Raw genomic sequence first — 24,423 nt, forward strand, 5'->3', positions numbered from 1 at the left:
TACCAACTTAACTGGCTGTGGTATTACTAGTACCTTTTTCCTGTTTCCTTTTAAGAACTGTCCTGAATTTCTGTATCTATGATTTTTTTTCCTTGCCACATTTCTTCTCCTTTTCTATTTTCTATTGCACTGATAATTTTCTACCTCCTGCCCCAATTTACAAGTTAAAAATTGCATTTTTATTCTCTTGATACTTACATCAAAATTTAAATTTCTGCCAAAAAAAAAACCCAAAAACAAAAAACAAAATACAAACTGTTTCTCTATAAAGACTACTCTAAAAATGACAAGGACTTTAACCCACACCTGGATTCCTCTGTTTTCATCTTTAGCATTCCATTTCTTCTTCAACAATATAAACATTAACTACCAAGAATAACTGCTATATATTAAAACACAATTGATAAGATGAGTTCATAATGATATTCCAAAAAAAATAAGGAGACTCTCTGATAGAAGCCAGGATAACAACTCATTCCAAAAACATAAATAAAAGGAATGAATTTAATAGTTTATCCTGCCTTTCTTGTACAAACTGTACTTTTGGGTAACCAAATAGCTAATGAGGTAAAGTTTTTGCTGGAAGATTCAAAGCTGTAACACAAAAGGATTCAGAATTTAGAAAAACCACCATTTTACAAACCTAAATGAAATAATGAATCCAAATGACAATGAAAAGCTGATAAAACATTAGTTGAAAAGCAGAGAGCTAGAGGCACAGCAACCAATAAAATACAGTCCCTGTTTAAATCCTAATTCGAACAAATTCTAAAAAGGCCTTTAAGGTTTTTTAAAATTTGTAACTGAAGTATAATTGACAGTGTTATATTAGTTTTAGGTATACAACATATTGATCTGACAATTCTATACATTACTCAATGCTCACCACAATTAGTACCATCTGACACCATACGTTATTACAGTATTACTATTTTATACTCCCTATGCTGTACTTTCATCTCTAGGACTTAACTTATTTTGCAACTGGAAGTCTGTACCTCTTAATCCCTTCAACTATTAAGACTTTTTTTAATCAACTGGGGAAAACTAAACATTGAGAGGATATTGGGTAGTATTAAAAGATTACTAGAAATACAGGGTATAGTAAATAATGGTACTGTGTTTATATTTTTAAAAATCCTTATTCATCAGAGCAGGTCTCAAACATTTAACTCTTCAAAACTCATGATCACTTTAACTTAAAAATTGCTGAGGATGTCAAGTAACTTTTGTTGCGTGAATTATACCTATTTGCCAGAGGACAGGGTAAGGGAGAGTGGCAAACTATGAAGCGGCTCATGGGAACTGGAAGGAATGATGAAATGATACTGTATCCTGAGTATGGTGGTGATTATATAACTGCATGTGGTTGTCAAAATGTAGAGAATTATGCATTAAAAACGATGAATTTTACTGCATGTAAATGTCTTTATAAAAAATGGGAAAACTTGTTTAAATATTTGAACACTTCAAAGGGCTTTTGTTTACGTAAGTAGATATATATATATATACATATTACCATATTAGGAATCAAAACAGAAAATTTTAAAGATGTATTTACTAAATTTAAAATAACAAATTCAAGGGGCGCCTGGGTGGCTCAGTGGGTTAAGCCTCTACCTTCAGTTCAGGTCAGGATCAAGCCCCACATTGGGCTCTCTGCTCAGCAGGGAGCCTGCTTCCTCCTCTCTCTCTCTCTCTCTCTCTCTGCCTGCCTCTCTGCCTACTTGTGATCTTTCCCTCTCTGTCAAATAAATAAATAAAATCTTAAAAAAAATTTTTAAAAAATAACAAATTCAAACAGTATCATAAGTAACATTTTAATGGAAAATAGATTTTCAAAAAGTAAAAACAATAGGAAGTTTTTGCAAATCTCTTTTAATATCTAGCTTATTAGTAAACAACTAGATCCTCCTATCAGCTGCTTTGTTCAATCCGTTGTGTTATCACACCTTGTGTAGCCTCAGGAAAACACAACAGTAAAAAAGGCAAATAATACCTTAGTAGTATTATGAAAACAGCTCTGACCTCACAAAAAAAGGGCCCCAGGGGCTCTCAAACCACACACTGAACATTCCATCAGTATTTCTGGGTAAAATTATACAATTCTGAAATTCTACTTTAAAATGCTCCAGCAAGAGGGACCCCTGTGTGGCTCAGTCACACAATCTCAGGGTCGTGGGATTGAACCCCATGGAGGGCAGTGCTTGGCAAGGAGTCTGCTCGAGAATCTCTCCCTTTCCTTCTCCTTTTCCCTTCCCCTCTACCCGCCTCCTCTCTCCCCACATGCACACACACCCTCTAACAAATACAATCATCAAAAATAAATAAATAAAATACTCCACCAAGAATAAAATTTTAAATGGCAGAAACAGAGGAAACAAGAATGACAGAATACTAATAAATGTTGAAGCTGGGAGGTAGTTACATTAAGGTTCATTATACATTTTTCTACTTTTATGTATTTTTGAAATTTCCTACAACTTTTAAAGTTACAAGTATTTTACTGTCAGTGAAACGGGTAATTCTGAGTGCCTGGGTGGCTCAGTCAGTTAAGTGTCTTGCCTTTGGCTCAGCTCGTGATCTCAGGGTCCTTCCCCATTCAGCTCCCTGCTGAGCAGGGAGTCTGTTTCTCCCTCTTCCTCTGCCCTCCCCGCCCTGCTCACGCTCTAATAAATAAAATCTTTTTAAAAATTAAAAAATAAACTTAATTTTTTAGCCACTTCTGTGATCACTATGATTTCCTCATTTCCCATGGAAACATTTTTCCACTTAATCCTTCAGTAGTTAGTTTAGTAAGGGTCTTTGAAATAGTAAACTCTCAGGCCTTGCATTAAAATGTCTTCACTACGTCCTAACCCTTGAGTAGAAGTTTAATTGCATAATGAATTCTTGGCTGCTGGTTATTTTCTGCTGGTACTGTGAAGATATTACTAAACCATCTTTTGGGATCTGTGTGTGTGGCTGATGACAGATTTGTAGGTCTGTAATCTCTTTGTAAATAATCTGTCTTTTCTTTCTGCTAAATTTAAGATTACCTTTCTCCATAATTTGAGGGGTGAATTTATTTCCGCTCATCTTACTTAATACTTCGAAGTAAGATTTTCATCTGCAAACTATATTTCTTCAACACAAAATTCTCATCCATTATCTCAACAAATACTACTTGTCGTGCCATTCACTCTAGCCTCTTTTTCTAAAATTTCTACGTTGGTGGCTCTCAATCTATCTTTCAAGTCTCTTAACTACTCATTCATTATCTCTATGCTGTATTTTGGGCAAATTCCTTAGTATATTACTATTGACTCACTCTTTTTCTAGGTCTAGCCTAAAAGTTGTCCTGTTTCCTCCTTCCTCTCACCCCTCCACAAATTTCTCTATTTCCTCTAAAACAATGCTGACAAGACACACAATTACCAGTAAAAAAAGAAAAAGCACTGTCAATTAAACATTGACATGCCATGGATTATAACATGTACTCCCGATTTCAGAAATATCAATATGTTCACCAATGTGTGTTTTCGAAACAAATGTTTCTCATTTCTAGGATTTCTGATTGTTTCTTTTACATATCTACCCTTGCTTTACAACTTCTTTTCTAAAAATGCTACAGCTTTATCTGATTGACAATCAAAAACATAATGATTAAACCCTTCAATACGTTGTTCTTTAATACAACATGAATTCATTTCCAAATTGTTGATTTTATTGGCTATCTTTCATAGGTTTTATGTTTATCATGTATTTTGGAATTTTGGTTTTCAGACTTGAGTAAAATTTTCCTCTGTATTACAGCTCCATGTCTGGAATTTTTACAAGTGCTTCTTCTATCAAGTCTCTCTAGTCCCAGTGCAGACCCAGGTTTTATACTGGCTTTAGAGAAAATACTGGAGATATCACAAATCCAGACACTGAGCTAACAATTCAATGCTTCAGACCGGTTCACATGCCGATCACAGGTTGTGTTCCTGTCCTACTTCCTTGCATCCTCTCTCATCTGTAAGTGTAAGCCTCATTTAAGCCATACCTTTGAGTAACATAAAGCAGCACCATTTTTTTTTTTTTTTTTAAGCTCCCCTTTAACACAAGGGAGCACTACTCCAGCTTGGTTTTAAACAGTGAACCTGACTGATCCTTGGCTCTTCCTCATGTTGGGTTACTTTTATCTATATTAACAGATTATTAAATAGGCTATAATTCCTGACCTAAATACTTAGCAGGTATGTTCACCTATGTAAAAAAAAAAAAAGTAAAAAGTAACAGGATAAAAGAACTGTAGAGGCAATATAATTAATTACAATATTAAAAACATATGACACCAAGTTTGATTCCTGAGAGATTATAGAGATTTCCACTTTCTACATTAAAATTTTCATGTTTTTATTTTCCATAACAAACATCTTTTACTTTATAACCAGATAAAGCGAACTTTAATGAAGTACAGAAAATACACAATTATAACACTAAAACTGAATGAACAAAAAAATACTGTTGAGAAAATCAGAATATGAATGATTTTCTCAAGCTCTGAAATAAAAATTTTAGAAATTTTTTTAGAAAAAAAATTTTTTTAATTTAGTGAAAAGAACATGGCATGTATATACAGTATACAGATTCCCAAACAAAGAACTAAGCATTAGAACAAATCAGGATATACTATACAATACCTAACTAAAAGGTTCTCAGGTTGTATTTAATAATAAAACATTGAGGTCTACATAAAACAATAGCTAGATTGGTCCCCTATTTGTGTAAGAAGGCTAAAAGATCTACCAATCACTTTAAATCATCATGGATGGCATTCATTTTTTCCCATTCTTTCTTTAGCTCTAAAAATACTGCATTTTCACCATACACTCTGCTTTTTAACCATTAGGTTTGGCCTTTTATCAGTATTTGTACATTCCTATCATCGGCCAGTTCTGACATGTGATTCCTTAGACAAAACCAAAAACCAATGTATTTATTTTGTTAGAATCGCCAATAAAGATGTTCCAGAAGACATTCTCTTCACTTACCATGAAAAAAATACATAAGGCTAGTTAGTATCTTTCTCCAGAAAATGAAGGGAAAAAAAAAAACAAAACCAAAAACCTGATATAAATTAAATTGCAGAATATCAAGTCAGTGTAGTATAGAAAAACAACAACCAGAAAAACCAAAAAACAAACAACAACAACAAAGAAAGACCCAACCAACCAAAACCCCAAAGACTGTTGTGAAAAGCTCTGGGCCAGTTTCCTTCCCTACCCAAATGTTAGAATGGTAACAGGATTACTGCAAGAAAGAATTACATCAGATGATATATCTAAAAACACCTATATAGTAGCTGACACATCTCTCTCTCCCTTTTGCTCTTAAATACTTAAATTAACTATAAAAGTTTTAAAAATCCAACTTTTTTTTTTAAAGATTTTATTTGACAGACACAGCAAGAGGGAACACCAGCAGGGGGAGTGAGAGAGGGAGAAGCAAGCTTCCCATTGAGCAGGGAGCCTGATGCTGGGCTGGATGCCAGGACCCTAGGATCATGACCTGAGCTAAAGGCAGACCCTTAACGACTGAGCCACCCAGGCACCCCCAAAATCCAACTTTTTGTAATGCTTCCATTCACTGTTAATTTTAAAAAGCACAGCTACCAATTAGTCCACAACCAAACATCAGGTTTTTTGCTCTAAAAAAGTAATGATTTCCATAAATCTTTCTTCTTACCTCAAACACCTGACTGAATTTTAAATATTCCTAGTCTTAAAACTTGTACTCATATAAAACAAAAAGTTGTAAAGGACTAAAATCTGAAAGACTGAATAAGTCTTGGTTTGAACTTTGGGGAAATTTTCTGACTAGAAAAAGCTTTGGAAAGATAGACAAATCCATACTTTGTCTCTTCCCACCACACAGCAATGGTAGACAAAGTAAAACTTCAAAAACAGAAATTCTCTAAATCTACATGCATCTTCTCAGTGAAAAACAAAACAAAACAAAACAAAAAAACAAATATTAGCAGTGAGTGGGAGATGCTTGGGGCATGATGAGCTGCTCTACCTCCCAAGGAAAATGGGGATCTGGTTTCTAAGGGGTCAGAGGCCCTAAACATACCCAACACGAGGAGGGGTCCAGAGTCAGACTCACTGCCTTAAACAAGCTGAAGCAGAGGTCATTTTTGTTGAAGGGGAGCTTAAGAAAAACAAAAAGTCAAAGAAATTCCAGAGTCCCAGTAAAAAATCTGTGTCTTCTCATTTATTATGAAAAGTACTACATTATTTCCATGCTTATCAAATACAAAATTCAAACCAATGATGTAAAAGTGTTAAGCCTTTTCTCTGGGCATACTATGCTCTAACACAGACAAAAAATTTTTATTCTTATTTTCAGGTGAGATACATCTTAAAGTAATTTATCTTGCTTCTTGCCAATTTAAAAAGACAGTGCACAAAGGGCAGTTTTCCTATTACCAAATCTTCCCAAAATTAAAATTTCCTGGGTTTCATTATTAAACATGCTGTTGTGTACTTTGCAGCATTTGTTCTCATTCTCTTTAACTTTTGTTTTTCTCTATTTTTTTCCCTAGTCCTTTAAAACTGGGACAAAATTCACATTTAATGGTCTCCCAGAGCACATCCTTATTTTACCCTTCCTTATCACCATTCAATACTAAATTACCACTTTAAAAAGTCCATCTTAAGGGCACCTGGGTGGTTCAGTTGGTTAAGCATCTGACTCTTGATTTCAACTCAGGTCATGATCTCAGGGTCATGAGATCAAGCCCCGCCTTGGCTCTGCACTGGATGTGGCACCTACTTAAGATTCTCTCTCGCCCCCTCTGCCCCAAGCCCGCTTGCTCTCTCGCTCTCTAAAACACAAAACAAAACTATGTTAAATTTGTAAAGTAAAATTCAAAAAAAATTTAAAGTCCATTTTGTATCTAATTCATACAATGTTGCTATTTTGATAGTATTTTAGAAATAAACCACTGTAGTGAAGATTTGGTGCTATAACAATCTAATTCATAAATCCACAAAAATCACAAATAAATCTCCTAGGATTTTTTTTAAACATGTATAGATCTCCATAACATTAATTTTGTCCAAGCTTAAAAAGCTACCAGCTATATCTTCAGAAATGTTATTCTATCAGTATTCTCCAACATTTTGGTTTCAGAACTCTTTCTAAACTCTTAAATATTACTGAGGTCTCCAGAGGCTTTTGTTCATATAGATTATATATTTAGTATCTACCATATTAAAAATTATGAGAAACTATAATTTTCTGTTTTAAGAATAATAAATCCATTGCATGTTAACATCAATTAACATTTTATGAAAAACTACTATTTTCCAAAAATATAAAACAAAAGCTTAATGAGAAGAAAGACCATGTTTTGCATTTTTGCAGAACTCTCATAAAATGTCTAGATTAAAAGAACACAACTAGAGTCTCATACTTTGCCTCTGCATTCTGTTTGCAGCATGGGGTTTGGGGTGAAGCAGAGAAAGAATATCTAGTCTTACAAATATACATGGTTAGAAAAGAGGTAATTTTATTGCCTTTCAGCATTCTTTGATACTATATACCAAACTTGACAAGTGGCAGTTTCTTTATAGGTCAGTTGCAACGTAAAACCTGAAACCATATTGATAAACTTTCCACATGCTTGCTATTGATCTATCTCAAACTCTGAATGGATCTTTTTACCCTTGCATGATTTTGTAATATGAATTGATATTTGACAACTACTGGTTCACTGAGTTATATAGATCTTCCAAATGTTGGTACATTTCTTTATAATCCAGTACACCCCCAAAAAATCCCATTTATTAATATCACTATCCATCTCATCAGAAAAGTATTTTATTAGTAAAAGCTGTCAAATTCATAGTAGTAGTTTTGAGTTTTCCAAAATTCTAACTTTTACTGGAAAACCGAAATCTTATCATTGGTAGCAAATTAAAAAAGGCTTTTTCCTTTAAGTAACCAGCTCACTTAATTTTTTTTTTTGAGAAAATATTTGCTCTTAAATACACAAATCTCTCAATAACCAGTTTGTCAGTTGTTCTTTCAAGTTAAAAACAGCCTTTCATGAAAACAGCATATAATTCACCTTGTAACTCCTACAACTGTACAATCAAAAAAATTTTTCCTTAAGACAATCATCTTACTTTGGCATACAGCAGAAATGCTTTGTTAAAGCATACTTCCCATTTTATCACAAAGAATATTGCAAAGACAAGTAGTGAGAACAGCATATCAAAAATACAGTGAGATACCACTTCATACCCATTAGGATGGCTATAATCAAAAAGAAAGACAATTGTAAATGTTGGTAGGAATGTAGAGAAATTGGAACACTCAATGGTGTAGTCCCTTTTGAAAAAGTCTGGCAGTCCCTCAAAATGTCAACAGTTACCATACAACCCAGCAATTCCACTCCTTAGTATATACTCAAAAGAAACAAAATCATGCCCACACAAAAACTGTCCACAGATGTTCACAGCATTCTTCGTAATAGCCAAAAAGTAGAAACACTGTTCCTCAACTGGATATATATACTGCATTTTATTCATTTACCTCACTGTGGAGTATTACTCAGCTACAAAAAAAGGAATGAAATACTGACACGGGCTACCATACAGATAAACCTTGAAAATATTATACTAAATGAAGGAAGTCAGACACAAAAAGCCACAAAATGTATTATTCCACTGATACGAAATAATAGGCAAGTCCAGAATAGGCAAATCTAAAGAGACAGAAAAGAGGTTAGTGGTTACCAGGGATTAAGGGGAAGGAGGTAATGAGGAGTGACTGCTGATGGGCTTGAGTTTTTTTGTGAGAAAACTCTAAAATTTGATAGTGGTGATGGCTGTACAAGTCTATAACTATATAAAAAAAACCCACTGCAAAAAAACAAAACAAAACAAAACAAAAAAACCCACTGAATTATGTACTTCAAAGCGTGAATTTTATGGTATGTGAATATATTTCAGTAAAGCTAATTTTCAGAAAAGGAAATGCAGCACTCAAGGGTCAAGATTTAGTAAAAATAACTATTTTGACTAGTTCATCAAAGTCATTCTTAAGTGAAAACGATATTTTTCTTTTTTAACTGCAAATACATGATCATGAAGACTACAACAACTAGCAAAATAGTTTGGTGCCACTAATCTCATTTTTGCTAAGGAACAAGCCATTTTGTGTAAACATCAACACAATGAAAAAGGCAAATAACTTTAGTACTAAAAGTAATCTGACATCAAGGATCTCTGAGAGGGTCTCAGGGATCCACGAGGAGTCCACAGACCATGCTTTGAAAATGGGTGCTCTAAACCATTGCTTCAGAAGGCTCAAATTCAATTAAAGGCTTGCCAAGTACAGATCTGAGACTTTAGAACAATGCCAATTTTCTAAGGATAGATGACAAATTTCTCCAAAGAAAAAACGTAATCTCTACTGTGATAGGAATTACTTCAATAAATCAAATTCGAGGGTCCTAATATAAGAGCTTGGAATCTTGGACTCAATGGAAGATTATAATAATAACACAGTCACCACAAGAACCCAAATACAAAGAAGGATAAAACTAAGAATTTAGTGAACAACAAAACATTCATAACATGTTATCTAAATGAACATTAAGGTAATGATGATACCATCTCTTTTAAACTATATTATTTAATTTCTGCCAACATTCAAAGAGTAGACTTCTGAAATTTCTACCCATACTATCAGTAACAATATATCTAGCACAGTTAAATTTAATATTCACTATACACTTACAAAAATAAACTCTCACAGAATCAAAGAATTTTAGGTCTGGAAAGTACCCTAGGATACAGTTACCTAGTCCAATAATCCCATTTTATATAATGAGAAAACCAAGTTTGCAAGAAAAAAGGAATCTGGCCACAATCACACAGCTAGCTAGTGGGTAAGACAACATAGTCTTGGCTCCCAGTGCCATGTTTTCACCATGCCAATCTGACTCCCCAACCAAATATAATGCAAAAGTACTTAATTGACATCACAAGAAGCAAAACCAAGATACTTAACCTGCCAAATAAAAATTTCGTAATGCTTGACAATACCAATCAGATATGAAAACATATAAAATTAAGGAAAAACTACAAACGTAATTTATGGCAAAATGGAGAAATGAATCCTTGACTTTAAAACTTCCAAGAACAATCTGGAAGACATCTTAATGTCTACTTTTCATACAAACATGGGGAAATGTAGCATCACCTGTAAAGATAGCCAGATGTATTGAAAATTCCTTAAACCAAAAATTATCCCTACATGTCAACAAATCATTTATCTATGGCATGACATGACTTAAGACTCACCTGCAGGACTGTCAGCATTCTCTCCTGGGTGGAGCTGTATACCAGTAGAATCTATAGAGTTTACTGTAACTGTCTGTAGATTTGGCAACTGACCAGTGCTTAGACTAACTGGAGTTGAAGTCAAGGCTCCACCTGCTGCAACTTGACCAAGCGTGAGTGTCTGAACAGGCGTCAAAGTTATTTGTTGGGCAGCAGTATTCTGTATTTGCAAATTCTGCAAGTTCTGGACCCCTTGTACTTGAAATGTTTGCCAAGTTATCTGTCCAGAAGGGGTCACTGTCTGTGCCTGAATTAAAAAGGTTCCAGGATTCAGCTGCAACTGAAGATTTTGCAAAGCCTGTTGTGATATATTCTGACCACTGGCTTGCACACCATGGATTGTCTGTGGTGTAATACCTTGCACAATTTGGGCTTGACTGGTTGGCTGCTGAGACTCTGGAAGTTGTAGATGTTGTACAACAGGCTGTGCTGTAGAAACCTGAATATTCTGAGCCTGTGTCTCTTCAGAAACAGGCGACTGGATATAATTTCCCTGAAGATCTGAAGAATGGACTTGCCCACTAGAAGTAGTCAAGCTATTTGTGTTTTGTTGTAATATACCTGTACTATCTATAGTAACAGGCAACTGTGATGAAGATGATGTTGGCACAAATAAATCTGTATCAGTATTAGTTTCATTAATATCAGGAGAAACCCGCTCACCAGTCCTTTCTGAATTGTCTGAACTATCCATAGCTTGTCCTGTGTTTATCAAATGTCCATCGGCATTAATGCCTGCAGTCATTGTCTGAGAACTGCCCGAGAGTCCCAAAGAATCTAGATCGACACTATTGATTGGTACAAAGGTAATATTTCCTGGCAGACCAAGAGGCACATTAGCAACTACTTGGGTTTGGCCAGGAAAAGATGAACCACCAATTGCAACTCCCTGAACCTGGACTTGACCAGTCTGTGGTATGAGATTCTGGATATTAGCAGGAGGTGTTCCAGAGGCAAGCAAGGTCTGATTAGAGCCAGGAATGATCTGAATTTGGCCACTTTCTTGATTTATACCCCCATTATCTGAAGAGCCTGTGAAGCCAATTTGAACCTGCTGACCATCTGTTGACTGAATCTGTGGTATTACTTGATATTGAACATTGGACACTGTACCATTTGATGAATCTGATCCTGGTGCAACTGAAAATATTTGTTGATTCTGCAAATTCTGAAGGGGAAGGACATACTGCCCACTCGAAGTAGCAGCACCTGGAATCTGTACTAGATTACCAGCTTCATCTTTTATAGTTGTAGGTGTGGCTGACAAAACCTCCCATCGGTTTGGTGCTCCTCCTAACTGCGCAGAAGCCAAATCACCTGTCTGGATAAAGAAAACAAAGAATGTTACATGATATATTATTTGTGGCATATTTAAACCAGTCCTCAAAAAAAAATATAAAAACTGACAAAATTCTACTACCTGAAGTTAAAAATTCTCTTAATTACATAGCAGACTTCAAATACTGAAGCAGTACTACCTGAACTACAATAATCATTATTTCCAATTTTGTTAGTTACTGCAAAGATAACCCATGCTATTTGAGCAGGAAAAAAATTTCAGAGTAATCTTTGTTTTACCAACTGGTCTTCTAATTCCTCATCTATGATTTCTAATCCATACGGTTAAATCAACAGACGTGTAAGTGGCTAGAAAAGATATGGACAGCTCAAATCAAGTATTATCTCAAACACTGAAGAGTTAAAAATATATATATATATAACCAACTAAAATACGTATCACTAATTAGGTACATTATATTTGTATAAAAAAAAGAAACATGACTAGTACAGTGTTATCAAGTCATCTGAGTTAGAAAAGTCAGTATTTGTATTATTGTTGTAAACCTTAAGTCAAAAGCTACTCTTTGGGCGCCTGGGTGGCTCAGTGGGTTAAAGCCTCTGCCTTCGGCTCAGGTCATGATCTCGGGGTCCTGGGATCGAGCCCCACATCGGGCTCTCTGCTCAGCGGGGAGCCTGCTTCCTCCTCTCTTCCTCTCTGCCTACTTGTGATATCTGTATGTCAAATAAATAAATAAAATCTTTAAAAAAAAAAAAAAAGCTACTCTTTTATGGCATGCATTAATGTCCTCCAGAGTAAACTCCTGGCTAAGGCTATTCCATTAGCAAGCCATCAAATTCTTTACTTTTCCCATGAACTACAAAAAAAAAAAAAAAAAAAAAGAGAGAGAGAGTGAGAGACCTTAAAAAATTTTAATGAGGAAAGATTATTGAGCTATGACCACATGGCAAAGTCACTCCATCTGAAAGGTTTTTCTAGACTCTAAAAGCTGGAGGATATAGACGATGGTTTTACCTACTACTCTATTTAAATTTGCAGTACAATGATAGACATATACATTATGCATTCTGTGATGTGATAGAATTCTAAGTTATCATGCCCATATTTTATGGATTAGGCAACACTGGAAAAATACCAACAAAGGAAAGTAGAAAGCAATAAAATCTAATACAACAATGTCAAAGAGTGAAATTTTTTAAGGGAATAAAGTAATGTCTCACACCAGAGCCATTCTTTCAATGCCAAGTACCATGATAGTGATTTATATCATTTACTCCTTACAACAATCCCATAAGGTAGATGTTATTACTATCTTCATTTCACAAATGAAATAACTGAGAAACAAAATCACACAGGTCTCAAATGGCCAAGACAGGATTTAAAACTAGGCCAAGTCTAACTCCAGAAGCCAGGCTTTTAATTCTATACTAAACTTGTCTCCCACTAAGACCAAGGGTAAAGATATGGGGAATGAGATCCTATATGAATTACTCACCCTCAAAGTAAAGCCATTCCTATACCACTTCCTTCTAGATCTATAGGCAACTTCCTGTGACTCTGCGTATCACTACACAATGAAAACTTAAGCATATCCAGTCCAGCATTCTCAACCTAGAACCCACACCTAGGCTTCAAAGGACCTCTGAATCCTCTAAATAAACATATCAACTTTCTGAGAAAGTGGAATTGGGGGACAGAGGGATAATCTAGGAGTTCATCACATTCTCAAAGTAGGTGTATCACCACACAAAATGGTTAAGACATACACTGTTCTCTAAGTAGGAACCATTCCACAAAATTCAATAAAAATCTTCTGGTTCTACAATACTTGAAGAGTTTCTTAAAGAAACTACCTAATTTTCATGCAGATGCATGGTTGAAAAGCATGTATTTCAATGGATGAACCACAGTTTAATGATTCAAGAGATTTGCGCATATCTGCCAAGTAGAAATGAACATATGAGCAAGCTCACGAAATAAACAATTTCTATTTCAAATGGTTCCCAATTCATCCAAGCAGATACACACATACATGCTGTGACTATGTGAACAGTGGTGTGCACTAGCCATATGATCAAAATGCTTTTGAGGAACACAGAGATGGGAAAAAAAAAAAAAGTTTCACACAAGAGATAAAATAATCTTAGAATAAAATTTATGACTTCACCGTAGACAGCTAGGAAAGAGAGAGAGAGAGGCATTAATGAAGGTATAAAAACAATAGCCACAGACAAAATGAAACTAAAGAGTGTGTAGTTGGGAGTTTGAGAAGATCCAGAAAAGACTCATATTCATAGAATAAAGTAAGGGGGAACAAGACTAGATATTTTATCAACGCCTGTAGTTAACGGCTTTGAAGATTGTGCTAAGGAGTTTGGACTTCATCCTACAGATAGTAAATGAAAGCTGTAAAAGGGTTTTAAGCAAGTGAGTGGAGCAATCAGGTCTGTGTTTTACAAACTAAGGCCCTGTGAAGGAGACTGAAAGAAAGGCGGAAGAGACTAAAGACAGATAAACTGTGGAACTCTGTACAAATGTGTAGGCTTGAACTAAAATAGTCATCTTTTAAATACAAACATTTAAACTTATCAAACTTAAATTACTAAAGAAAAGACCAGTCATTAAAGTTCCATGTCATTCTTCAACTTCTATTTGGTTCAGGAATTACAAGCCTAAGTCATCTTTCCCATTATCAGAACAGTAATTCATATTTCACTTCAGTCTCTTGGCATTTTAAATAAAGATATTTATATCTATACTTTATACTGAATCTAAAGTATAATGTCTAAAAATCCAATCTTAATTTTCCTAAGGTTGCTGTTTACCTCTGGAGAACTGACTGTTGAACTTTTTTTTTTTTTTGACCAGCACTAAAATTTACAATTACTCAACTTATACCAAAGGATACAGTATCTCAGGTATAAATCATTTTACAATACTGGCATTTTGTCCTTTTTCATCCTTAAAAAAAAAAGGCCAAATTTGTGGCATCTAAAGTAATACTTTCTTGCAAAATCGTAGTAAGGGCAGATATTGAACCATCAGTGAACAGCTTTTTAGTCAAGAAATCCTGTGAAAATAAATATAGCTACTCAAATGACAAATCTAAGTACTACCCAAGAACCCCTCTCCAGAAGTTAAATAAAAATAAACTGTAGTACCACTTTTCCCAACAATGCAGGCATTAATTGAAGGGAAATCCTCAAACCTAAGACAGCATGATGTATTTGAACTTCTTTGAATAAACCTAAGGTGAAATGCATATACAAGAAATATTTATGAAGCACAAACCCAGGGGAGGAAAAACAGCAACAAACAATTTAAAGCAAAAAAGGCAACAAAAAGGATCTTTAAATGAAATAAATTTACTGTTTTAAAAAACTTACTAAGTATTAAATTTTTTAATGGAATTGGAGAGAAAACACCAAGTCAGAAAACTATTAGACCTTCATGATTTTTACCATTATGCTTGGGGAAGGGGCATGCATTACACTAGAAAGGAAAAAACTCAGAACTGACTTCTAGTCCTAACTAGAACTGTGGAATTGTGTGTGATCTAGAGCAGGACTCATTTTTATGTTAAAAATGGGAAAATTATTACCTAGTGGCGTCATAAGAACCAAAAGAAAGCGTTATGCTTTACAAACTATAAAGCACTATACAATCCTAAGATAACATTATGATTAGTAAGATTATGAGAACAGAGAATGATCTGAATGCCTAGTACAACTTCTGGCATAAAGACCAGTAAATATTTATTGAATGAATACTTAAAAGTATTTACTTTAAAATCATTGCAAAGAAAATGACAGAACTGATCAATCCCCTTTCATTTGTAAGAGAAATTTTATCAGCAGCACACAACTAAAGGAGATGACTCAGAAAATCATCTGAGACCAAAGAACACTTATAAAAATGTTTGATGTTAGGCTATGGAAACACTATAGAAATAAAAGAGAGACATAAAAACATATAACCCAGGCAAGAACTAGTATTTGGTTCAGGTTCAAGATAACCCTCAAGAAAAATCAACCAGTGTTTCTTTCAGGAATTCTAATATTCTTACCAGACAACTAACAAAACACCATTTGACAAGGAAGTTGGCATTATTGTAAAAAGCTGAAACTGAAGGTACTCTTAAGTCTCCCTCTGTACATAAACACATGATAACAGGGTAAAAAGGACCAAAACCAAGAGTAGCCCTGGGACGTTGCTATAGCAATTCATTACAAGGGCATTCTCCCGTGCAACCAGGCATAAAAATGGAGGGAGGGAGGGGCAGTTGAATGGAAAAAAAAAAGAGGCTATCTTCTTAGATAATACCTGTGGAAAGGAAAAAAGAAAAATTCATACCACTTATTGCATAGCATTCAGAAAGGATTATTAACTTCTCAGTTCCCACAAGTGGCTTTTTGAAAGTCAGAAAAAGGCAAGGGCAGAGTGTTACTGGAAACAAAAACAAGTAAGAAGCTAAGGTGGAAACAAACTAAGAACCAATCTCAGGCAATTACTCAAGTTTCTTAAAGTCTTCAAGAAACACTGAAGAACTCAAAACCAATTTCAAATAAAAAACAATTATCCAGGGCACCTGGGTGGCTCAGTGGGTTAAGCCGCTGCCTTCGGCTCAGGTCATGATCTCAGGGTCCTGGGATCGAGTCCCGCATCAGGCTCTCTGCTCAGCAGGGAGCCTGCTTCCCTCTCTCTCTCTCTCTCTCTGCCTGCCTCTCTGTCTACTTGTGATCTCTGTCAAATAAATAAATAAATAAATCTTTAAAAAAAAAAACAATTATCCAATTAACTGATTACAATTTAAGGTACAAATGAAATAAGCAAATTAATAACTCAGAAATTCACATCAATATAGATTAGACAAACTAATATTGCATGAAACTCTACATCTTATATTTCCTGATTACTAAAATTAACTATACAACTTTTAATAATAAAGTACAAAAAAGAGCCTTGCCATCAAACCAACTTTGGGAGTCCATGCTGTGGGACATTATAGGTGAGAATGGTTTATGATTAGACCTATTTAGCACAGTACTGGAGCTAACCATTCTTGGCCAGGATCCAGAAAGAACCCGTATCATATTATAGCTAATTCTAAATTCAAGACACTTAAATCTCCAGTGCAGCTGACTGGCTTTTCAATGCCCTTGTAATCTTAAAATACCAAACTAAGCTAGCACAAAGTTGAATTTATATGCATATTTCTATTTGATTTTAAACACAACGACACTATATGCAGTGCGGTACCCTGGATTAGATCCTGGAACAGAAAATGGGCATTAGTGGGGGAAAAAAGTGAAACAAGAATGAAGTCTGTAGCATAGTTAATAATACTGTATTGCTGTTAGTTTCCTAGTTTAGACAAATGCACTATAGTTACACTGACATTAGGGGAAGCTGGGTGAAGGGCAGAAGGTAACTCAGTTTTATCTCTTCAACTTTTTTATAAATAAAAATTGCAAAATAAAATAAAATAAATCACAACTACAAAAAAGCTCTTTCTCTCCAGACCTCTCATGATTCCCAGTAATTTTGAGTGATTACAGTAAGATTATCTAAGCACATTTTTAAATAGAAAAAAATGCCCATAAAAATCATTTAGATTCTCTTTCATTTTTTAAGATGTACATGTCTGAAATTCACTATTAAACTGGAAAACTAATTTTCCCAGTGGCTAAGGCAAACATATTCGAGCCAGTCTTACTAATTCTACTCAGTGAAAAATTTTATGCACGCATACCAAACGTACAAAGAAAAAAGTGCTCCTACTGATTCTAGTTCATGTTCATCTGGCGGGAAATGTGATGTCAGTAGAGATTTGGTAGCTGAGAGGAGTTGAAGAGGATGGAAACAACCTCCCTACAAGTATATAACCACAGTAGCATAAGACCAGAGACAGTATTTTCTATTGCCAGGGCTGAGATTCACATATACAAGTACATATACATATTTTTCACCCATAACTTCCTCCTTCACTTCTCCCTGCCCCCATCAGTGAGCTATATAAACTTGGTTAAGTTGCAGTCACAAGAAGTTTTCCATCCTAACTGAAAATATTGTAAAAGACAAGTAGAAGCAATCTGCTTTGCACTTTTACTTGAGCAGTGTTTTTAAGATAAACAATTTGTTTTGGCACTGTGGGGCTAGAGGGATAATTCATAAAAAAGGCTTGCCAATCCGTAAGTTTTGTTTAGAAGTAACAATGCCTCTCACAAACATGATTTTACACTTTTACATTTTAATCAGCTTACAAAAGCACAATACTTTTGAAGAATACTTTTAAGACATTAAAGCTATTCATATCCCTCTACAGTATAATTTGAAGCACTAAAATTACAAATATTTAACAGTACAGCTTAACATCAGCTTCACTTTTAGTGCCTAGACATACCTATAATTTCCTGCAAATTATAACAAATATCATACTTTTTTGTCCATAGTGACCAACCAAAATACCACTACACAAGTCAATTCCTATAATCCACCTCAAAAGAAACCAAAAATGACCGGGAGAGCTTTTCAGTATTTTAATAAGTGAACACATCTACATATTTAACACAACACCGATGATTCACACAGATACAAATCACAATTAACAGTCTTAAAAATTTTGTCTATCAATTTGTGTTACGCCCTCATACAACACACTGACCAGCTCCTCCCCCCTCGCCCCCAAACTAAAAACCCTACAAACAGAATCCCACCAAACCTTATCAGACCAGTAATTGCAATAAGATGAAAATACAGCTCTGCCAACCAAACTGAACTGTAAGTACAGTATACGTTAGCATGCATGTAAATACAATTCCTTACACGTACTTTTGTTTCTAACACTGACATTTAATACTCAATTTCAAAAGCCAAAGCATCATTTAAGTAACTTCGCCAATTTCAACGATCGCTAATCGAATGTTTCACTTATTCCACTTATGAAGAACTCCTGCAAATTTAAGTCGTCTGCAAAAACTAAAATACAACAATTTAGAATGGCCTCTAAAAAAGCACTCACAAAGTGTTCACTCCTGCATACAAAAGGGTAATTCAAAGAGTAAACCTTCATTCCTTTTTTGGTTTCTTTTAGCAATTTACGCTTTAAATTAGTAAGACCTAGTAAGTTCCAGCAGAAAAAGCTCCAGGTTCAAAGATACTAGAAACTAAAGACACTGCCTCTGTAGTTGATACTATCTATGGCCGATAGGCTGTGCTTGAAAATTTTGTAGTGTTCAGCGAAGGAGTTTTCAGCACTGATATGAATTGCTCAAACATCCATTTTGGAGTCCTCTACCCCCGCCCTCTCTGACTTCATTTTGTAGTGCATTTGGATCGAGGCGCCGCAGTGACAATTTAGAGAAAGCCTGGGCTGGTCTCTGATCCACACAGGCATGCGAAGGAGCCCAAAAGGGCGCCCCGGCAGCGCGATCCGTCCAGATCGCGGAAGGCGCGGGCGCCGGGGAGGCCTTTCGGGCTGGCGGGCGCGCTGCAGGCCCGGGATGGCGGGCGCAGGGCCTTGGCGGGGGCGGGCCGAGCGCGCGAGACTTACCGCTCCGGCGGCGGCGGGGGCCCCGGCTGCGGCAGCCGCCTCCTCCTCGTCGTCGCCCGGCGATGGCGGCCCTATCTTGCTGCAGGTAGCGGCCAGCAGGGCGAGCGGTGACGGCTGAGTGTCCTACCCCCGATGGGCGGGTTCAGAGAGGGAGACAGGGGGAGGGGTGGCGGTTAGGGCCGGGCCGCCGCTCGCACAGGAAGTGCGCCTCGGTCCCCGCAGGCTGAGCCCAAGCGAGCGCCAGCCCGCGCTCTCCTCCTCCTCCTCCTCCTTCTCGACTCCGGCTCGCGTCCTCCCGCTCGCACGCACACCAACTCCACCGTCCGCGGGAAGGCGGGCGGCGGGATGAGCGCCGGGCCTCCACCTTCCGCCCGGAACCCACCCCCGGGAGGGCGCACACGCTGGCTCGCTCACACTCACACACACACTCACTCAAACACACACACACACACACACACACACACACACACACTCACAAAAGGCGGCGGGAGGGGCAGCGCGGGCGGGGTCGGAGCGTTGGCGCCTCGGGCGGGCAGCTCCCGGGGCGGGGGGAGGGGAGGAGAGAGGCGCGGAGGGAGGGGAGAGGCGAGGGGAGGAGAAAGCGGCGCTACGGGGGGAGCCGGGCCGGGGCTCAGCCGCTCCTCACCTGGGCCGCCGCCGCCGCCACCGCGCCGTTTCCGTGCTGCTGCTGCTGCTGCAGATATTCGCCGTGGCCGCCGCCGCTGCCGCCGCCGCCGCCGCCACTGTCCACGTCCAAGGCAGCCATTTCCTCTTGTTTCACGGGCTTTTCGGGAGCTGCAGGCACAGCGCGGGGGGGTGGGGGTGGGGAGGAAGGCGGGTGGAGGAGAGGGAGGGGGCCCGCGGGCCGAGGCGAAATTACTCCGAAAGCCCAGACCGAGTCCCCTTCCCCTCCCCCACCCGCCCCCCGGCGGCGGCGGCGGCGGATCCCTCCTCCCCTCCTGCTGCTGCCCCCGCCCGCCGCTGCCTGTAACCCTCCTCCTCCTCCTCTTTCCCTCCTCCTCCTCCTCCCCGCGCTGCCCCTGCCCCCTCTCCTCTCCTCTCCTCCCCTTTCCCTTCGCGCCGCTCGCTCTCACTCGCGCTCGCTCCTCTCGCACCGTCAGTCACTCACACACGCCCGCCCGCCGCCCGCGCCCGCACACGGGGGGATGCGCTCCCGGCGGACCGGGCCGCCCGCCCCAGGGCCCGGCAGGGACACGGCGTTGCTGGGGCTTAAGGGGTGGATGGTGGCTGGCCGGGAGGGGAGGAAGGCGGAGGGGAGTGCGGCTTTCTGCCTCTCACAGACACTCGGTCGCACACACGGGGCCGGGAGCCGGCAGCGGTGGCGGCGGCCCCGGGCTGGCTGTGGTCGGCGGCAGCGGCGGCGGCAGCAGCAAGGGTTGCTCTCTCTCGGCTTTACGTACCGGTCATAGTGTGTTTAGGGCACCTCAGGCGGGGCTCCCCGCCGCCTTACACATGGTGAGGAGCGAAGGCGGCGGCGGCGGGAGAGGATGCGGGAAGCGGCGGCGGACACGGCCGGAGCGGTCCGGGGATTTTTTTTTCCTATTTTGATTGACTGTGCGGGAAACACAAAAGGTGGAGCCTCCAGCCCAAAAGGGGGGAAGAGGGTGACAGCCCGCCCGGAAGTCCCGCCTCTCTTCTCCGCGCTCATTCGCCACCACGCTCTCGGTCGCCAGTGCTCATTGGCCCGGATACCCGTCCGTCGCTCGGCCAGCCGGCGCGCTTCCTGTTTGCCCCCGGGTGGAAGGGGAGAGACAATAAGCGGCCGTGGCGGCGTAGGTTCCCGAGAGCGGCTACGGCTCAACTGTTACCCCGCTGTGCCCGCCTCGTTCGCCGGCTGCTGCCGTCAGGCCCGAGACGCAGGCCTCTTCCACCTCGCAGGTGCTTGGAGCAGGCCCAGCCAAGCTGTAGGGAACTGGGCTGGGGAGGAAATCCATCCCCGGCAGCTCCCGTTCCACTCGACGCTTCCTCCATCCCGGTGGCAGCCTCCGCCGGATCTCCCCAGGGCCTCGCGCTCTCGGAGCCGCCGCTTCCCTGAGCTAACAGGAGGCCGCTGCCGCTCAGCCCCGGGGCTGCTGCTACGGCCGCTGCAGCTACTGAGCAAACCAGACCCGCCCCACTAGCCCGGGGGGAGGGAGCTGGTATTGGGGGAGACACCCCCTCCGAGGCTGGAGGAGGATTTTCTCTCACACATAACAGCTCTTAGATTCACAGGCAGAGCCATCTCGTTCCCATCCCCCTTAGACCTAGGTTTCCAACCCGTTTCCCACTTGTACGTACCCTGGAGGCAGGCATTTAAAACAAAAATCTCAGTTCACCTCACTTACTGGAGGAGAGCTTTCATTCTGGCCAGTGGCACCAAAGCGGGCACTTACATTTCACTTAATACGTGGCAAGTATATATATTCAAAGAGGCAGAATCTTTTTTTTTAAATCCATTCACAATCATTTTGCTGCTCAAACATATATTATTCCCTGCTTCTTGATCGCCTTGGTAACAAGTCGACATCTGAGAAAGCCCGTCAACAATTGCCAACGTTTTTTAAATTAGTGATTCTCAGAGAAGTTATTTTTTTTCTTGGAACATTTTAGTTATTCTTTAAAAGCTCGTTTCACATATTGGATTACTTTAACACTCCTTTGCCCTTTTCATCCTTGATACCTTGCTGTTGTCCGGGAGGAATGCTCAGGCTTTATGTGTGTGTGTGTTTTGCTAACTGAGACATTTCTGCCTATTACCTTTAGATCTAATTGCCAAATCCTTTTCAATTGCCAAGAGAGGTTAAATTCAAGAAGCGAAAATATTGTCCACAATAACCCTGTTTATTAGAAAGCTGACTCAAGAATTTGCGTTTCAATTATTGTGATGATTGTATTTTGTGTGATAAAGTTGTGCTGGGGAATTGCGTTATAAAGTCCAAGCACCTGAACTAGATTTTGTGTGTGCTAACTAAAAAGAATTCTTAGCCCATTTGTGAGACACTAAGTAAATTTGCATCTCAGTTCTTGTGATCCATGTACATAGGATCAAAAATGTTGTGTGGTTACTTGGCATTTAATTGTTCAAAAGACAGAACTTCCCCCAGGAAATAAAAACCGTAAACATGCAAAAAACAAACAAAGCTTGAAATTCTGGATTCCAAGAATGGGGTTGATCTTGCCTAATAGTAAGAACTTTGATCTCATATTTAAATAGAATAAAAGGTAAGTAGCATAAATGCTGTATAATTTTACACTTAAATTTTAAAGGAAAATTAAAGCATCATAGAAAAAGCTGATTTGGAGAGTTGAGAAATGGGAGGCTTGAAGAGGACAGAAGTGAAAATGAGTGGGAGAGAAAGGGAAGTCACAGTGTTATCACTTTTCTGGCATGGATATGTTGGATGGAGGATCGCTCTGTCCCTACAAGAGAGCTTTCAGGCATTTTCATCAGCTGTTTTTCCAGGAATGGCGATGTGTTTTATGGGGCTTAAAATACTATCTCCATGCCTCTCTTAAAAAGTCTTAGTCCAGCCACCCATAGAGAGCAAAGTATTTGGCCACAGGAATTTATTTCCTCATTGATACCACTTCACAAATGGAATGAAGAAATCCTTTTCAAACTTTTTTGGTCCCATAAACCATTCTGACAAGATGCAAAAACACTTCATCTAATTTTTCTGAAAAGAAAATAATCTACCAGGAAGCCTGGGTGTCTCAGTGGGTTAAGCCTCTGCCTTCGGCTCAGGTCATGATCTCAGCGTCCTGGGATCCAGCCCCACATCGGGCTCTCTGCTCAGTGGGGAGCCTGCTTCCCCCCTCTCTCTGCTGCCTCTCTGCATACTTGTGATCTCTCTCTCTCTCTGCCAAATAAATAAAATCTTAAAAAAAGAAAGAAAGAAAGAAAATCTACCACCGCTAACTATTCTGCTTCTAATGCAATGCTGTTAAGAGACACATATACCAAAAGTACCACTACTACAGAATCAGATTCAGAAGACCCTCTCAGACCACACTAGAGAGTATTAATGCTGAAAATGAAGATAGTCTCTGGACAGAACACCTTTTTTAGTTAGTCCAGTACTGTAGTCAAATCTTGAAGTACAGCTTGTGTTAATGAAAAGATAGCCGTTTTCTCAGTCCAAGGCAGACTCAGTGGCAACTACCGCCACATTACATAAGAATCCAGAACTGCAGCTGCCGCTCAGGAAGGGAAGCACCAAGCTCGTATCATGTATACTTTCTCCTTTCCAAAGAGGATTTCACGAAGGAGGCTCTGTGCTAGCCACTGTTTATATCACAATAGGAGATCTGGGTGTTACTGTATTTTCCCTTATCCTCAGTTTTCCTAACTTACTTTTTTTTTTTTTTTAATCTTCAATGTGTTTTTGTAAAGTTTTCTTAAATCCTTTGGAAACATGAATGTCAAAGGGCCTAACAGAGTTCTACACCCAATGACATGAATTTTGACCCTTCTTCAATTCCCTTTTTCTCTTCAAAGAGTAGATGCTACTAAATGCTTGATTCACATCTGCAAGAGCCTAGCCATTCTGTATTTAAAATAGCGACAGCCCTGGTTAACTGCGCCATGCCCTTTCTGCCTTTCTTACCCCCTCTGAGTATCCGTTAAGTGGACCATATGAAATTGCCAGTACTCTGCCATTTTCACCTAAAAAGGTGGTGATTTTTTATAGTTAGACCTAAATCAATGTCTCTTTGACATAACCTTAGTTGCTATGATTGTGACCCTCCTCTTACCGAGCCCCTGGATCTCTTTAACCTGTTCACACTGGATTTCAAAATCTTCAAGTTTGTTCTATTTACATAATCACTATCATATTTCAGAAACATCGTGGTTGACATTGACATATGGCATATTTAACCCCATTCATACTTCATCTTCCCTACTTTTTAAAAAAATACACCTCAAAAACCAATTTATTTTTTCTTAATGTACAAAAAGAACATTTGGGGGCTTATACTGTGTACCACCTACTTCACATTTTTAATCCTCACAGCCTTAGGAGATAAATATAGGTTTATCACTTTATAGATGAGGAAACGGGTTCAGCAAGATTATGGGACTTGTTCAGGGTCATTTTTCAAGTAAGTGGCAAAGTCAGGATTCAAACTCATATGTTGGCAGTTTCACCATCAACATACCAAGTTTACTTAAATGACCAGTTTAAGAG

The 24,423-nt window shown here is 39.0% G+C and overlaps 1 protein-coding gene across 1 annotated transcript in view; it reads right to left on the bottom strand.

Annotated features, from left to right (window-relative positions):
* Positions 1-20,774, bottom strand: part of LOC111142350 (Sp3 transcription factor) — a 57,995-nt gene extending 37,221 nt beyond the window's left edge. Inside the window, exons 1-4 of the mRNA XM_022495380.1 lie at positions 20,656-20,774; positions 19,881-20,029; positions 19,235-19,357; positions 10,344-11,703 (exon numbers count right to left, since the gene is read on the bottom strand). Coding sequence (XP_022351088.1) covers positions 10,344-11,703; positions 19,235-19,357; positions 19,881-20,029; positions 20,656-20,662 — 1,639 coding nt within the window. The 5' untranslated portion in view covers positions 20,663-20,774. The remainder of the gene's footprint in view (positions 1-10,343; positions 11,704-19,234; positions 19,358-19,880; positions 20,030-20,655) is intronic.
* Positions 20,775-24,423: the final 3,649 nt, after the last annotated feature.

This window comes from Enhydra lutris, unplaced genomic scaffold, assembly GCF_002288905.1.
Source record: "Enhydra lutris kenyoni isolate GAN:26980312 unplaced genomic scaffold, ASM228890v2 scaffoldscaffold1, whole genome shotgun sequence".
Lineage (NCBI taxonomy): Eukaryota > Metazoa > Chordata > Mammalia > Carnivora > Mustelidae > Enhydra > Enhydra lutris.